At 40.8% G+C, this 17899-nt stretch overlaps 1 protein-coding gene across 1 annotated transcript; it reads right to left on the bottom strand.

Moving 5' to 3' along the window:
• Positions 1-53: 53 nt before the first annotated feature.
• On the bottom strand, positions 54-16055 carry IGFBP3 (insulin like growth factor binding protein 3). The gene is made up of 4 exons (XM_030265664.4): positions 15317-16055; positions 10933-11159; positions 8331-8450; positions 54-2251 (listed from the first exon to the last, which is right to left on the bottom strand). The coding sequence occupies exons 1-4, from the start codon at positions 15702-15704 to the stop codon at positions 2126-2128; spliced, it is 861 nt and encodes a 286-aa protein (XP_030121524.2). The 5' UTR covers positions 15705-16055; the 3' UTR covers positions 54-2125.
• Between the last annotated feature and the right edge of the window lie 1844 nt (positions 16056-17899).

The raw sequence follows: 17899 nt of genomic DNA on the forward strand, positions 1-17899 counted from the left end.
ACAACTTTTTTCTCTCTCTGTGACATTATTTGAAAAGAACTGGTTTAAAACTCTTTAAAAAAATAAATAAAAGCCCAGCATTTATTATTTTACCAACATATCTTTGCAGGCATTAGATCTGCTTTAGCAATAAAAATATTGCAATAAATCTTCATCTCACAAAGCTTTCTGTAACCATGTGTCAGGAAACCTGGGAAACCTGTATTCACCTGGAGTAAACATAATTTCATGTACAACTTTTTTCTTACCATGAGATTATAAAATTTCAGTTTTAATGATATGAACTCATTTCATTAGACAGAAATTTGCTGGCAGGAACAAGGATGGTTGTAATTCATGCAGTGGGAGAGGAATGGGCTCCTCAGCACCACAGCCTCTCCTCCATCAACACAGTGCCTAGCCCCAGCAGGTGAAAACCCAATGTCCATAGTCTTCATGAAGTTCCCAACCCAACAAGAAATTACAGTGTTGATGGCTTCTTTTTTCTACATCAAAGTGACATCAAACATTTACAGTGAGACATATAAGAATATATATTTATATAAATATATAAAATATTTATCTAAAATATATAAATAAATACATATACAAAATATAGCATTATTTTCCAGAGAGATGATACATTTCACAGGCCACCTTTCCTTATCCAAATTTCATTGTCATACAGAATTTTTCACAAAGTACATTAAAGAATCAGCCTCAAAAAAAAAATGTTGCCAAAGTCTTCCTTACATGATGAAAGCATCATATACCACAACAAAACCAAATCTCTTCCAATAAAAATACATATAACACCATGGCACATTGTGAATTTAACTATTAAAACCCAATGATTCTTTTTCTATGCTTAGATGCAGGCAAATGATTTCTACCATAGTCAAAGCAAGCAACAATTGTGTGTCACATAAATGAAACCCATGGGTCTCAACACCCATGGTCCAAAATCCCCCCATCTTGTTGACATTGTTTTCAACAGGAGTTCCTCATACAGAATAAGTGCTTTGGTAGAATGTACCAAGACAACACAGAATAGATACACCTTTTCACAATAAATAAACAAATACAAAGAGGAGTACTGTAATGGCAATTTTTTGTCAATGAATATTCTATATTAGTGTGAGCAGTAAATGGAAGAAATGTAAGCCCTGTTGCACAAATTGAAGCAATGTACAGACAGGTGAAAGCTTTACCAAGAGCTTCAGTACAATTGCTATCCTTTCCAGTGGCATAATTCAGTGATGGGTACATTAGAATTATCAATAAAATAATTTAAATAAAATATTATCTTGGCATTTGTAGTTATATCAAACAATAAAACTCAATCCCTTCTTGAAACACTTCCTTTGCTCCAAAAAATCATTTCTTTTACCTGGAACGGGTCAGTGTATATGCACAGAGACTTAAACATATTTGTAAATCATTCCATAACCTTACTTTCTCTTTGCATACACATGTATACATAAGAATTACTGTGTAATATTTGGTATTCACGTTACATTTAAATAAAGTTTATTTAAAAAAATTATATTAAATACGGACTAACAGAATATTTATAATATATTTTACAGAAAAAAATAGCCATGTCTTTATCTTAAAAATACATTTCTTTTAAAAGTTCTTTGAGATTTTTATAAAACTTTTTACCCGTGAAGACAAGTTTCCCATCAGACATGTAAAAAAAGCTTTACCTTTAAATCCTTGCAGGTTTTTTGGTTTTGTTTTTCTTTTCAATACTTTTACAAGCTTAACGTTTATAAATTCTTTAAAATAAAAAAGCCAAAATCTTTTGGGATCAAATTGGTCACAGGCAATTGTTTAAAAAGTCAGTGGAGACTCCCTGATTCCATTCTGAAGTGCCTTTTGTTTTTCTCTCCCTGGGTATCAATAGTGCAGGTTTACATGGGAATTCAGAGCTCCCTACACATCCATAGGAAGCTTGATGTGTGTCGGTGGCAGGGTGCAGTTGCAGTAACATCCACAGAAGCTGCAACTCCCCATCTGCTGCAGGAGGCAGAGATTGTTACTCCACACACAGCGCAGTCCCACAGTGTTTGCCCAGCCCCTCCAAGGTCTCTGTGAGGTCCAGTGGCCATGCACAGATGCCAGAAGAGCTGGCACCCAGCCCTCATTTGCTTTCCAAGTTATAGCAGTGGACATCTCCATTTCCCTTTCCATCATACCCAGGAAGTGGCTGGCCATATTTATCCACACACCAGCAATAACCTCTTTTTCGGCCTTTAGATGGGCGACACTGAAACATAATAAAAGACCCAGTTAGCATGAATTTTGTTTTCTTCACAGTATTAGACAACAGGGATTCCTGCTCCTTTGATACCTGCACTTCAGTAGCTTATTAATTGCTCCCTATCATATTTCGCAGCACAGCTGCCCCCTTTGAATACCATTCAACAGTATGGGCTAGTGACTGGGACCCATATTTAGAAAAAAAATTTAGCAGATATATTCTACACTAAAACACAAGTCTGGCAAAGACAACTACTGCAGCAAGAAGCACACTTGGTTTGCATCTGTTTACTGAAAGAAATTCAGAAGTGTAGCTGACACTTATTAACAGATACATAATCCTTCTATAGTATAGTTAATGCAAAATCTGCTAGGTGGACTAGAACTTTACACATGTATTTTCCTATCAAAAAATTAGTGTATCTACTAGTCTGTAACATGTTAGCTTAAGGTTAACTGTTGGAATTCACTAGCAATGCTGACCAACCTGAAACTATCACAGGCAATAACACTGAACCTCTTTAGAAGCAGCAATGCAATAAATATGCATTATAAAGTCTACTACACACTAAGTAAGCAATGATCCTCCCAAGGAACTAAGAATGGTAAAAGCTAGACTAAAAGAGATAACATGAGGCAGGCTGCATTCAGTATGCAACCTTGGACACAGTTACATTACCATGAACCTCTAAGACATTGCAAGGGTTTTACCCATTCATAAGATACATTGAGAATCTTACTTAAGTTTGCAATGGTCAGCCTCACTGTCAAGACACAACCTCCCTGTCAGCTCATGTTTTGAGATTTGGCGATACAGAATTTGCTTCAAATGCAAACAAAGGTGGCTGTTTACTCAGGACATACTCATAAAAGAGGCAGTGACACAAACACACCCAATTTCCTGTGGTTTTGTCTGTTGCACTGCCAATATGAAGGAAGACTGGCTGGACTGGTGCTACTTATGTCCCTCAACACTGTCAAATCTATTCAAACAGAACAATTGTTGCTTCTGAGATCACATTCAGAGTAATTGAAGTTTTCAGAAGTTCAGGCTGGCACAATCTTGTAAACTTCACCACTATCCCTCTACTTCTTTTTCCAGAGGCTCATAGGCATGGCCCAGTGTCTCAGGAGGCTATGTCAGTGGCTCACATAAGTACCTTTTCCATGTGCAGGTACACAAGAAAACATGAAGCAAGTGCTGGGTTTTACATGCTGCTCATAGTGACTGATCCTTTCCATTTCTAGTCTAGTATCTCAGGTGAGAGTGCTATCTTGGATAGAATTGGAGAGTTCTGGAATACAGAACACTCTGGAACAGCCTACACCAGCACACTGGCCCATAAGCCAACTAATCTGTGGCAGCATGGAGTAGGTTAGGCAGTCTTCACTAAGACCTTGCAAAGAGAGATGGAAGCAGCTCACACATTAGGTACAAATTTTTCAAACAAGTCATTATCTTGTTTATTTTATTTTACTGTAAATTAAGTAATGTTATTCAGCATAACTGCAAATTAATCCACCCTTCTGATATATTATTGAGTAAAACGCCCAATGCAGAAATAATGCAATGTCTTATTTTCTACAAATCTGCAGTCCTTCTGCATTAGCCCTATGAAAATGGACAGCAGCAAGATGACAAGGTCCAGCTTAACATACATATCAACTTAGTTTTAGAAGAGGGTAAAGAAGTCCAAACCTACTGAGAGAACAGCTACATTAATAATTCACTGACCTAAACGGTTACCTGCACTTCAGTTCTTATCTATTACTAAATCTTTAAACAGAAGTCCTAAAATTTATATTTATTGTTTTAAAAGCCTGACTAGAATTTACATGTATTCTCCAGGATTTCCATGGATGACTGCTCAATGTCCACTGATGTCAATGGAAATTTTTCTTCAATTTTGGTGGTGAATAGACTGGATTCTAGCTTAAGTATTATTAACATTCAATGACTTAAATTCTTCATGCTCAAAACAGAGGAATTAATAACAGCATTTGCATAATTAAATTTTACAAAAAGTAAACAGAGCCAGCACTTCTAGAGTTGTTTTCCCAACAAAGTAGACACAGATGAAGCCCAAAAAGCATAGGGCTTCTGGCTGCCAGGCTGGTGATTTGGCAATGAAACTACATTTCTGCTAATAATAGTAACATAGCCTCCCCTTTTAGAAGTACTATGTGAAGTATATTGCACAACTCTCACTGATTCGTAGGTTTGCATCACTCTCAAAACAAATTGATCATCTGTTTTGAGAGTGATGCAAGCCTACGAATCAGTGTTGGAGGCTTTGATTGCTTTTAACAATTGCCCAATCAATATTCAGAAGTAATTACTACATGAAGTTAATCTTCAGAAACACCTTCCCAACTAGTTTTTACTTCTTCTAGACAATCCATTTGAAAAGCAAAACCCTTAGATCATTCTACAGCTGAAATAACACAATTGAGAAAACTTATCTTTCCCAAGTGGTTTTTTCCTACCCACTCAGCCATGCTGTCAATAGTAAAGCACCTCTGATTAAAAGTAAAAAGTGATGCTTTTATCCTGAAACAGCCAACACTCCACAGAAGTGGTAAACAGGTCATATGGAAAAACATACATATCTAAATATTTGCTCTTATGAATTTTGTAATCCACATACATTTCTAAGCTCTGCCTAGATATTCTGTATGACTTCATAAGTTTAAAAAGTTGGAAAACTGCCCAAGCAGTGGAGACTAATTACTTCTGATAGAAATACCAGCTGCCATCTTCCATGCCACCTGCTCCTCTCCCTTCCACAAAGAAATACCACAGAGACATTTATGGGGCACAGCAAAGCATATGGTATCCCACTGAATTCCTGGTCAGTCCAGTGGACTCCATGGAGCTACAACCATGGTCTTCAGGAACAGACTGCAGACAACATTAACATATACCTCAGGCTGTTTTGGCTCCTGGCAAGCGCATCTCTGTTTTCAGTGAAACAATGCCAGCTCACATTTAGATAAGTATCTGGCTCAAGTATACAAACATGGGGCAATTCTAGTAATTGCCATATATATTAATTCTAATTTCATCAAAGGGGTAGGAATGTGCCTGTATCAACTAATTATGCATAAATATACCTATATAGCACAATTGAATAGTACAACCTTACATGTGTGATTAAGACAAAGAACTATAAATTTTAACAGGTCTGATTTTAAAGCTTATATATATAAAAAAAAGGTATGAAATATTTTTCATATTATACCCTGACGCAAATTTATATTCTAAGCAGTGTTTCACAGACACAAGTTATTCTTCATGGTTGTTCCTGAAAAGTCGGTTTCTACAAATGTCATGAAAAATAAGTCCTTTTAACTTGGTTGGAAGACCAGATGACCAGGAAGGCAGAATATGAGAGTGCCTCCTGAATGAGTTTTAATGGTGCCAATATGATCATGATTTATCAGATTCCTACAATCCCAAACCTACTACATTCTCATCCTAGACAGTGGTTTTGGCAACTGTTTCTAGAATTCAAAATGCCTAGCTTACAGTCATTTTTTAATGGATTTACTGTCTACTCCTTAACCTACTATTCTGAATTTTGTGACAATAGAATATAATTCAATTACAGATTGAACATGGCTATTAATGGCATGAAGAGAATTAATAAAACAGCATAACATTCTGTTAATGAGATTAGACACCTGCTCACAGTATCTAAAATATCAGACCCACATGTTGATGCTTCAAAAAAAAAAAAAACTCCAAACACAATTGTCACAACTCCTTGTAGACCAGTTAATTTGATCTGGACAGGACTCACACACTTCTCAAACTGATGTTTTTTTCCTGGAAGTTAATTCTATGAGGGCAACTATTATTTTTAGTTTGTGTTTTGTTGGTGAGAGAAGCAGGTTTCCTCTGTAAGTCCCATCTCTGAGGGCTTGTTCCCAGGATTGTCATGGTTCATTTACAGAATCAGCAACTCAAGTGAATTTCAGTTAGAATGTTTACTCATGTGAACTCCCTTTGTGAGCATCTCCTGCAAGACCCTGAGTCATCTCAAACTACCATTGAAACTACTGGACCTGTGTAAACTGGCACAGTGCTTGACAAGGCTGGCTAGACATGAAAGTGTCATTTCATTCTCTATATAGGCTGACTGGATGGGCTATTGCACATAGTACAGGAACATTTCCTAAAGAAATTTTAAAAGTTTCCAGGCAGCACAGACAACACAGAGGACAAAAGTGTCTGTTTGCTTTGTACCAACACATTATTCCCATAAATCAGCTTCTAGGAACAAATACTACATAAGATTTTTATCTTGTCTTTCCTATTTTTTCTTTGTATTTCTTTCTTTTTTTTTTCTTTTTTTTTTTTTTTTGCCTTGGTGATAGAACTATGACTGTACTTTAAAGTACAGTCCTCCTTTCAAGTAAGCTACTTTAATACGTGCTTACTGCAGATCTGATTTACTACACACAATGCCAGAGATTACTTGCAAACCACCACATTTTTGCAAAGAAAAACCTTAGCGTCTGAAGAAAGATGAAAGGAAGATCTACTGAACAAAGTAAATACAGTCTTCTGCATATAGAACTACTGTTCAATAATACATAGAGAAGGAAAAAGGCTACAGCACACTTGAGTGCCTTGAATACAGTCAAATGATTTGCTGTTCTAAAGCAGCTAAGAAAATACTTTTATGACACAGGCAAAAAACATAGTCCTAGTCTCATTCTGCATAGAAGCCACATGAATTTTCTGAAAACAAGCAGCTTGAGATGTGAAAATTGCCCTCTGCTAGTTTACACACAGCACAACGTGGCTGATACAGGCTTCTCAAAGCTCCAGGCAACAAAAAGAAACTTCTCCTGCTTGGGAGTTGCCACCACCTGCTCAGGAAAAAGCATGGAAGCATAGAAAAGCTCAGCAGCATGTACCAAAAGTCAAACAGCACTGTTAATGCTGACTGATGGCGGCAAAAAGGAAGGCTGGAAATCTCACCCCTGTTAAAAATTCCCCACCTGAGACTGACAGCTTATTGCAGAGCTCCACAGAATACTAGAAATGGAAAGACTGTTTCTAAGAAAGCTGAAAGCCAAAAAATTGAGAGATACCATTCCTAAAATAAGGTTGCCTAGTCAGAGGTTGACCTCTCACTTCCAACCAATGAACTGCATTAGCTAGCAACACAGAGTCAATCATTCCTTTGGTTACCAGAGATAGAGAGGCTTATTTGTGTAAACCTGAAGGAAAAGACATGATGGTCCACAAACAAAATCTGTCCTTGAGAAAAGTCTTAAAGAAACCTTTGAATTCAGGAAGTTTTGGAATTATACCAAGAAATATATATTTGGAGGCAGGCCACTAACTAAACACTGAAATTAGATCGGATGTACACACTAAACAAAGAACCTGACACATCTTGCACCTCCCCAAGTTTTGAACGAGCTTCAATGACAGCACTGAATGGAGTATGCTGCTGTAGCTCAGTCCAACACAACTAAAGCAAACCCAGTTTTGGTTGGCATTTGCCAAGAAAGGTCACAACCCCAGAACCAGAAAGAGCTGAGGAGCCATCCCTGCTGCAGAGTAACTACTAGAAGTATCATTTTCACGGTAACATGACTTGGATTTTGGAAGCAATCTGTGAAGCACATAAAGGACAGATACATACCTTTCTCAAGTTGCTTTATGTAATATGATCCAGTGTATGTCTTCTAGGAATTCTCAAGCAGCTATTTACAATTCAAAGCATTGATCTACTGGAGTCATATGGTGACTGCAACATTAGCTCTGTGGGTTATTGTAGAGGCACTGCTTTTTTTAAACCAAAGGGCATTAGTATCTAGGACACCAGACAACCCATGTGTGATTAGGTATGCAGTTTCTCAAATGAATCTGTTGTCATGATCAACAAAAAAATAAAAATATTATCCCCACTTGACAAGGCTCAGCACTATTGGATCAGGTCCTAAAACTGAATATGAACTAGCTCTTCTGCAAAATTATACATAATGCACTTTCTGGCAAGATCCTTCAACAAAGATGCAGAAGAGGTGAAATGCATTAATTAAAATGATAAAAACTCTGTACTTACTTGCTTTTTCTTGTAAAATCCCTTCTTGTCACAATTTGGAATATGAAAGCCCCTGGGACTCAAGACATTCAGTATCTTTAGGTGGTTTAAAGTGTCTTCCATTTCTCTACGACATGGACCCTGTTAACAAGCATATTTTAGAAAACAAAGAGAAACTTCACTCCCAAATTCCATCTCTCACTCGAGAGTTAATAAATCTTTAAAGGACAAAAGAAAGTACAAATCCAAACAAATACACTAAAACAAAGAGATGGCTGAATATGTCAAAAGCAGATAATTCACAAAAAAAACTTAGTTCTGCTCTATTCAAGATAAATTGATTTCTAAAGATTGAAGGTCTTATGCTATGCTGAGGCACATATTGGCATTTCCAATTGAAATCACAGTCACAAATACCTTTGGGAAGGTTTAACCAGTATATAAATCAGTCACATAAACACAACTTAAGTTTGGAAAAGCTTGCCTTGCACCACATAGGAAAAGAAGAAAGTAGGCCACTGGAAATACACTACAGGATAGGCCTTCCCCAATGACATTTGATTTTTTGTGATTCTGATGGATTTAAAAGCTTAAATTAAATTGATTCAATTGAAAATAAGTGGTTTGGCATAATGTATATATATAAAATACCTCTACTTGGACAACAATTCCCAATTTCAACTGAATCAAATAGATGCAGTCATACAGAGGACCAGTTGCACACAGAAGTCTCATTAGATAAGTACGTCACTGTTTTCCCTCTCTTTCTTCATCTGCAAAAGGCTGACAACATAGTAGTGAGGATTAGCTCTAGGACAATGAGTCAAAAAGAGCTTCCAGAAGCACTTCTAAGAGAATGTCTCAAACACCAACCAGTGTGTCTCAAACACTAATCTCACGGTAGCTCTCCAGGGTAGGCAGAGTAAAGCATGATGGGCCCCACTTTGAAGTCAGAAAATCAAGAGCAAAGGGCTTCACATTTTGCTAGAGGCCAAGAAGGCAGTCAGTGTCAGCAGTGGGATCAGGATTCAAGGGTCACAGCCTACAAACTCTGAGCTTAGCTACACAAAAATATTAAGTTGCTACATTGACACAAAAACTCATTTGGTGCTGTTTTTAATTAGTGAAGTAATGACATTCATACTTGCAAGTAGCAGTATTAATAGTCTGTTCATGTAAACGACCTTTTAATGTGAGTGTCTGAAAGCATACAATATCCATAGTACTGTTGGAGATTAAAATGGAGTTTTTTGGTCAGTAAAGACCTCCCTTGTTGCCTTCGCATTTTCTTTCTGAACTGGTCTCACAAGTTCCAAGCACGGGCTTTAAATGGCTCCTCTTACTGCTCAAATGCACTGACTGCAAGTGACAGACATTCAGAGATTTGATCCCAAATTAGGCCTACAAAAAGTTCAACAGATTTAATTTTTTTTTATTTTGAAGCAAGCTTCCAAAGTCAGCCAGACCAGTATCAAAAGCTAACATGCAGACACAGCTAGAAGAGCATTTGCTGACAAAAGCACCTGTCCTTGATGGACTTATTTCAAGTTCTTAAAGACAACCAGCAGCCTTGGTAAACTGGTATACCTTTACTCATGGACCCAACTATCACTACTCATCGTAGTTAAGAATATATTTCCTCAAGCGACCAACCTTCATTCTTTTAGTGATGGCACTTTTACTTCACATTTTTGGGAGGAGGACATACTGGAAGGCAGACACTGAATAACTAGATGGCTGGACATCAGTGACAAACTAAAAACGAAGCTACTCTTGGAAGCCACACTCTCTTCAGGCAGAGGTTTTCACCTCATACAAGTTTCAAAACCTTCTTTTGAAGATGGTTTTTGCCATGCATGATTTGATAAAATGCCAATGTATATCCAGATGCATTTTTCAAGCCATCTGGCCTAAGGCACAGGTTATCAGATGGATGTCCAGGAAGAGAATTATTCTTGCCCTCAGATTAACCACACTCCAACTGCCCTGCATATTCACTGGGCACAGTCAGTAGGAAGCAACGGCATCTCATGTGACCACTTGCATTTAAGCAGTAGCACCTACAGCAGCTGCAAGTGGAGGTGATGCTCAGCATGTCATACAGTGACTGACTAGTCAAGACCCTAATCCTCAGCTCAGCCTAAATTTATCTCCCTTAATTTGCACTAGGCAGTGTACAAACACAGTGCCAATACACTCAAAGTAAAACATCTTTTTTTCCATTGTTGCAATTCAATTATACTGTTTGCAACCAGGTTTAATGACGGCACTCCAAGTCCACTCACACAAATGTGTGACAATTACAGGGAGGAACAAGAACTTTCAGCCTCTGAGAAACTTTAGTGCAAGTCATGCCTGTATTGATGTAAACATCTTTACATTAGTCCTATGTGTTTCCTGAGCACAGTGTTCTTGTCTTCTTGGTCTGCTGATTGTGTATGCATTTGCGTCAATAGATTTACCAGTTAAAATGCCAGAATGTCCTACAAGGCTGCAACAATTACCACTATTTAGCTATTTAGTGTAATTATTGATCTTTTCATATGCACAGCATGCATATGTATACACACACATACACATTCACAGGCTGGCAAATGCCCTTCTATTTACAAAAAAGACTTACATATTCAGTCCCTTGTTTGGATTCAGAAGAGAAATTCAATGTATCCGTCCTCTGCGAATCATACTCAACTTTATAGCGTTGTATATCTTTAGCTTGCACTTTCTTGATGATATCTACTTTGATGTGTGGTGGATGTGACTTGGAATTTGGCACCCTGTGAGAGTTTGGAATGGCCTGATTTTCAATGCTGCTGGTACTACTGTCTTCCTCTGAAGCGCTGAAATTTCCTTCAAAAAGAACAAATGCAGAAGAAACAATGTTACTTGGCTGCCAGCTGTGTCTGCAAGGGCATAGAAACATAGAATCACAGAATATCCTGAGTTGGAAGAGACCAACAAGGCTCCTCAAATCCACTTCCTGGCCCTGCAAAGGACAGTACCAAGAATCAAACCATGTGCCTGACAGTATGGTCCAAATGTTCCTTGAATGATGTCAGTCTTGCTGGTGAGACCACTTCGCTGCAGAGCCCACCCACCTTATTAAGAAAAGTGAAGAACCTTTCCTTAATATCTAACCTCTACCTCCCCTGACACAGCATCATGCCATTCCCTCAGATCCTATTACTGGTCACAAGAAAGAAGAGATTAGTGCTTGCCCTTCTGCTTCCTCTTGTATGGAAGCTTTAGAGCACAATGAGGTCTCTCCTCAATCAACAAACCACTAGATTAGGCTATGTGTTTAATTTTCATCGCCTGTGCAGGCTATACCCAAGGCCGGGAAACCAGCCACGGCCACTGTCCCAGGAAGCACGGCCGCGCTGGCCACCGGCTCCCGACTGCGCTGCAGCGCCGCCCGCCGGCGGCAGGCCTGCACCGCAGGAGCGAAGCCGCCGCACCCCCAGCGGCGCCGGGGCGGGGATCCCTCCCCTCCGCTACTGCTGACCTCATCAACTCCAGATTAACGCGACGGGCTGCTGTGTGGCTCTGCCTGTCCCAAGGCCGTTTTTAGGTTTTTGGGTGGTTTTTTTGGGTCTTTTTGTTTTGTTTCATTTTGTTTTTAAGACGTTAATACTCTCAACTCTAGCCTTGCGAGTTTCCTGGTTCTAATTAGCCTTTTTTTTTTTTTCCCCTTACTTTATTCAACACACAGAACAGGGAAGAAAAAGAACAGCACACTTTCATTTCTCTGCTATTAAAATAAAAAAACATCTTGGTGTACAAAACACATTTTAAAGGTAATAGACAAAAACTGCTATTCATTCTGTAGTAGTTCTAAGGACAAAACACTGTTTTCATCTTGAGCTTCAAAAATATTTTCTCTTTAAGCTACCATCCACAAAAACTTAGGAGAAGCACATTTTTCTAACATACTCCATAAGTTCAGTGTTCCTGTACCTTCTAAGGTATTTGTTTATGCTGCGTTTCTCTCTGTTAGGAGACTCCTGTAGTGCAAATGTAACTACTTGCATTTCCTCCAGATAATTTTTCCAGTTAAGTAATTCCTAACAGCTAAGTAATAGCAGTACCCACTAGTTTTGTCTTAGATAGTGAACACCTTCTTTTTTTTCTAAGGTAATCCTATTGGGAGTGCACAATGATAACATCCAATAAAATTATAAATTATACTAAAATTATACTTGACGACTCAGTAAAAAAAAAATCACAAAACCTGAGAAATTCAGTGCTAAAAGTCCACGTTCACATAGTTTGTTGATGCTAAATATTTCTAGACAGGGAGCACAGTGGCACTGCCAATACACAGCAATGGGAGAAGGAACATAGGAAGAGGGTTCGGAGTTAGTATGCTGGTACTGGTGGTTTTAGCACAGCCACTGCTGGCAATAGACATAGTCGACCAGGAAAATCCAAATTACAGTGCTACAGCATTAAGGAAGTTTAAGTCCTAAGTCCAAATTTCCTGGCTTTTGTGGGTTTAACTCAGACTCTCTGTGGTATTTGAACATATTTTTGGTGGTTTACTGTTCTGAAACAGTAGTATTTTTCCTCCACATTCTCAATGAAATTTGCAAGAAATGTTATAAACCTGAATCTAGGTTTTCTGCAGTCCTAATCAGTTCATTAGTTTTTTTCTTCTACCAAAAATAATTAGAAAACATTCTTAACATGCATTGATCACCATTGATGACCATGTCTGATCATTTCAGTTCAGAGAGGCCACCATAGTTCAATAGTACTTCTTACACGTCAGATTAAAATGGTCATATTGCCACATTTTAAACTGTAAAGCATATTTTATTAACTCAGTTTCACAAAACTTGGTGCCATGCTAGCTTTACATCCTCATAAGAGAAACAGAATGCTGTGAAAGTTACTCATTCTCTTTTTATTTTAATGAGATTAAAAGGAAAGGGTTGCAAATGCACACTACTATATAACACTTTTGTGTCAAAAAAAACACCAAAAACAAAAACAAAAAAAAAAACAACTGAGAGAGTCTGTTATAATGTTACTGTAATATACTTTACCCTGTACCAACTTTTATCAATTTCCATGAACTAGGAAGGACCAGCAGAATAGCATGTGATGCAGGACCTAGCTGCATGTAAAGGAAATTATGTGATCCTGCTCAGAGAAGTGTACACTAGGGAGTGTTGGAAGCTGGGAGTGGAGTGGTCCTCATGAGGAAGTAAGTACTATGTGTAACATAGGTTCTGGGTACTTCTTCCTTCTTGCGCACCAGGTTTGCAAGCTTCACTCCTTGAATGTGAACTGTATGCACTTTTTAAGGAATCAAAAGTTTCTAGTGATTTCAAAATCGGAGTTCTCCCTCAGCCAAGAACGCAGAAATAAGAATTCAGCTGAAAATGGAAAGATTTTCAGCTAAGTACAACTCTCTTTCCCTTTCTCCTTCTCTAACACTCACTGTTGAAAGCACTACCCGTAAATTAAATGCCACCAACTCCTAAGTACCGAGGAGACGCTTCTTGTTTCCAGTGTTACTCCAATGATGAACAGGATGAACCAAGCCCATATGATGAAGGAGGCTACTAGATGTTCCAAGGAGATTAAAATGTTCAGTTAATACATCCAAACTCTCATTCAAATTGTCACAGCTTAGAAGCAGCACATAAATAATTATAATAAGGCATCTCCTATTATTTTAACAGGCAGTTAACTGGAGGATTGGTGCCACTTTCTCAGCTAAGGAATGGCTAGTCAGAGTCCCTAAAACCTGGCAGAAAATCTTCTGGCTTTTTAAAAATGCAAACAGTGGAATGCCTTTTTACACACTTTTCTATTAAATAAATGTTAACATGCTTGCTGTTGGTTAGCAAAGATTTTAATTAAATGCTTGCATAGAGAGACTGTGCTCTCTCGATCTGAATCCCGTTTCCCTGTTTTAAGTTTTAAAATGTGCATGCTAACAGAACTTTTTCCAACCATCCCTTCCTTTTCAAACAAAACCCGTTCTGTGAGCATCTCACTTACAAGACATGGAAGAGGTACCGGAAATCCTCGTTTGACCAAGGATTTATTTACAGTACAGACAAAAAAAACAACGTGCTCTTAAACACTGTTGTGCAAACGCTTTGTTCTGAATAACCACTTCTCCAGGACAAAGGGATATTTAAATTCGTCTTTTGTGTTTGGTTGGGGTTTTTTTTGTCTTTTCCTCTCTGTGCTTAAGACTTTCCTGACTTACCCACGCTGCACTGCAGCAGTTAGACCCCAATCTCTCGAGTTTTTTGCTCACGCTGTTTCCAGGTACACTGGAGACAAACGGCGAAGATTATACCCTCTCGCTCTCCATCCAGGCTCTGTAGCCCGCCAGTCCCATGCACTCGCAGAAGCCACATACAATCCCTCCTCCCCTCCCTTTTTTTTTCTTTAAGGAAAAAAAAAAAGTAGCTCTGCCTCTTTTGCGAGGACCTACTTCTCAGCATCAGCGCTGAAGAAAACCAGTGTATACATAAATAAGGTGGAAGAGGTAAATTGTCCTTTCCTTCGCCCAAAGCACGCATTCAAAACGGTACAAGCTCGGCTACCTGGCTACCGGGAGAGCCCCCCGCCCATGGGCCTGCAGCAGGCGGGCAGCGAGCGAGGCCCGTTTCTTGAGACAGAGCTCTGCCGCGAGCTCGCCCACGCCTTCCCGCTCGTGCTGCTCACTGAGTAACTTAAACAAAAGAAAGCGACACACATACACGCACGCACCAAAAAAAAAACCCAAAAAACCAAAAAAACAAACAAACAAACAAAAAAACAAAAAACCACCAAAAAAAACCCAAAAAACACCCCAACCAAAACCAAACAAAAACCCAAACCAAAACAAACAAACAAACAAAACCAAAAAACCAAAAAATACCAAAACCGTACAAACAAAAGAAAAAACCAGCCCAAACAGCCCAACAAGAAAGCAGCTAAGACAGATGGCGGCGCGCATGAAAGCCACCCCTTCGCTTCCCACCCCGGCCGCAGCCCTTTACCTGCAGCATGCGGTCCCGGCAGCAGGAAGGCCCGCAGCTTGCTTCCCGCCGTAGCGTTGTTGCAGAGTCCGCGGCCCTCGAGCAGCGCCTGCAGCGGCCGCGCCTCTTCCCGCCACGGCTGACAGCTGAGCCCCGCGCCGCAGCGCTCCGTGTAGATGCCGCAGGGCTGCCCCGGGCCCAGGGCGCAGGTGAGGCAGCAGCCGCAGCCCGGCTCCCGTACCCGTTCGGTGCAGTCAGGCTGCAGGGGCTTGCACTGCTGCTGCGCCCGCGCGTCGCAAGGCTCACAGCGGACCACCGGCCCCGCCAGCGCCGCCGCCGCCCGCCGTACCAGCAGCGCCAGTGCCGCTGCCGCCGCCACTGCCCACAGCACGCCGGGCCGCGGCACCATGGCAACCGGCGAAGGGGACCGCCGGGAGCCGCCCCCGCGCACCCCGGGCGGGCCCGGGACGGGCAGAGCGGCACGGACGCTCACACGCCGCTGCGGGCGGAGGGAGTGGAGCGGCGGTGCCCGAGCCGCGGGACTCGGAGCCGCGGGCCGCTCGCAAGCCTGCCGGCGTGAGGAGGCGGGAAGCCGCGCTGCCGGTACTCGCACGCCGGCCCTCTGTGCAGTCGCTTGCCCGTAGTCACATCAAGACAGCAAAAGCTCGCTAGCAACAAAAGCAACTTTTTCCTTCTCTTCTCCCGCCTCCTTCCTGCGGAGCGCCTGAATTATTTGGCTCGACAGTAACTTTTCTCTTTTTTTGCCACATACAACACTCAGAAAAAAAAAAAGGAAAAAAAACCCCAACCTTGCAAAACTTAAATTAAAAAAAAAAAAAGCAAAAAAAACAGCCAAGCGCAGACGGTCAGAAAAAAAAAAATAAAACTTAGTCCAAAAACATTTCAGAAAAGGAGATAGTACCGAGAAGGGAAAAACAGAGATGGGGCGAAAGAAAAAGCGAGGTTCCCTTCGTTTTATTCCCCGTGCTGCCTGCCAGCCGCGCAAACCTCCTCCACTCGCCGCCACTCCGCACCCGACTGTCCCCTCTGCTGTCCTTACGCCCTATATAGTGCCGCGGTCGCCGGCCCGCCCCGCGCCATGAATAACGCGCGGCGCGGCAGGAAGAGCCGGCCTTCGGCGGATCCAGGGCTCGGTCACGCAGGGCTGTGAGGGCGGTGCAGTGCAAGGGGAGTAGACGGGGGACGCCGCGCTGCCGGGGGTTTATGGACACTTCTTAAAAATCAGCTGTGAAGGGTAGGGCTCTGGCGAGAGGGCCGCGTCGTGTGTCTCTAGTTTCAAGAAAAAGTGTCTCTCTGTGCCTGTGCGCTTCCCCGTGACCGTGTGTGTTACCTTGGCAGTGAGGGAGGCGAAAGAAGCTCGCACAGAGTGACCTTTTTTGAACTTCTAGCTAAAATCCTGTCCACTTTGCGCTAAGAGCCCCGGCCCTGGCGAAGGTGCGCATGTGCTTGCGCTCGCACTCGCCTGCCCTCCCACAGGTTCGGGGCATACCTTGAGACTGGCTTACAGCTCACATGACAGCTGCGTTTCCAAGGTAGACTGGAGGGAAATGTATGTGCATGATCACACCCACACGCTGGCACTCCAGCCACGCTTGAGAAGATGTTGCTCTCTGGCCCAGAACGAGGTCCGTATCTCTGCCCATCTTCGAGGATGTGCTTCCCTTTTTTTTTTTTTAAAGTGTTCTCTGTACTCTTGAAACGTTTCCTTCCATATATAAGAACACAGTTTCCATTACAACGTCCTCACAAATCTAGGATAAAAAAGACAATCCATCCCCCTAAACTCCCAACTTTGAAATTCTACACGGATTTTTGCACAGTGCATGTATTTGTCTTCAGGCCACTGCAAATTCTCTTTCCATTTCACTAGGCAAATTTTGCTCCCGTGTTAATTTGGCTTAACTCTGAGAAGATCTGAATTGGCAGTGCCAAATTTCGTGACCATTCTTTCTGAAGCTCCACTGCATTCTCATGAGCAAGAGGAAGGTGAGGTGTATATATAGACAAATATATCGTGCTTCAGTCAGAGAAGTTATAAAAAGTAAAAACAGCAATGCTCACAGATACTGGCTTATACAAACATGTTCTGCCATGGGAATGATGAACCAGTATTACTCCATCAGTAATACTGCAGCTCATCTTTCAGTAATACATCAGCTGTTCAAATGTGTCAAAATTCAAGTGGAAGAGAGAAGTATATATGTTATTGCTCAAGGTACTGGCCACAATACTATTGATCTTGAAAGCTGCACTTTTTATAAGACAAGTTTTTTAGATAATTAGAATCACCTTTTCAGTTTTCTCTATTCAGTACTTACACCTTGCAGATAACATCTTGAAAGGAGCATCGTACTCAGCAGGATAAAAAAAAACCCTGGTTTTATTTGTGAATAATATGTTGTTTGAGTAGACACTTTTCCTTGGGAAATTAAAGATGCTTTAGAAGAGAGATCAGCCTTGCTTAACTCCCCGAAGAGTGGCTACCAAGGCTTTTCAGTATTCTTTTGTCCTTGTGCTCATTTTGTTAATTGACCAAAAGAGGTCGCAGGTTGTCCAGGATTGAATTACAGATTCCCTGTCTAC

This window comes from Taeniopygia guttata, chromosome 2, assembly GCF_048771995.1.
Source record: "Taeniopygia guttata chromosome 2, bTaeGut7.mat, whole genome shotgun sequence".
In the NCBI taxonomy this organism is placed as follows: domain Eukaryota; kingdom Metazoa; phylum Chordata; class Aves; order Passeriformes; family Estrildidae; genus Taeniopygia; species Taeniopygia guttata.

Excerpts from the sequence above, each read along its gene's own strand:
- IGFBP3 (XM_030265664.4), bottom strand. The coding sequence starts at position 15,704 with ATGGTGCCGCGGCCCGGCGTGCTGTGGGCAGTGGCGGCGGCAGCGGCA. Across the intron at positions 11,160-15,316 it reads GCCGGGACCGCATGCTGCAG|GAAATTTCAGCGCTTCAGAG; the intron begins GTAAAGGGCTGC and ends TTCTTTTTGAAG. Across the intron at positions 2,252-8,330 it reads GATTTTACAAGAAAAAGCAA|TGTCGCCCATCTAAAGGCCG; the intron begins GTAAGTACAGAG and ends ATTATGTTTCAG.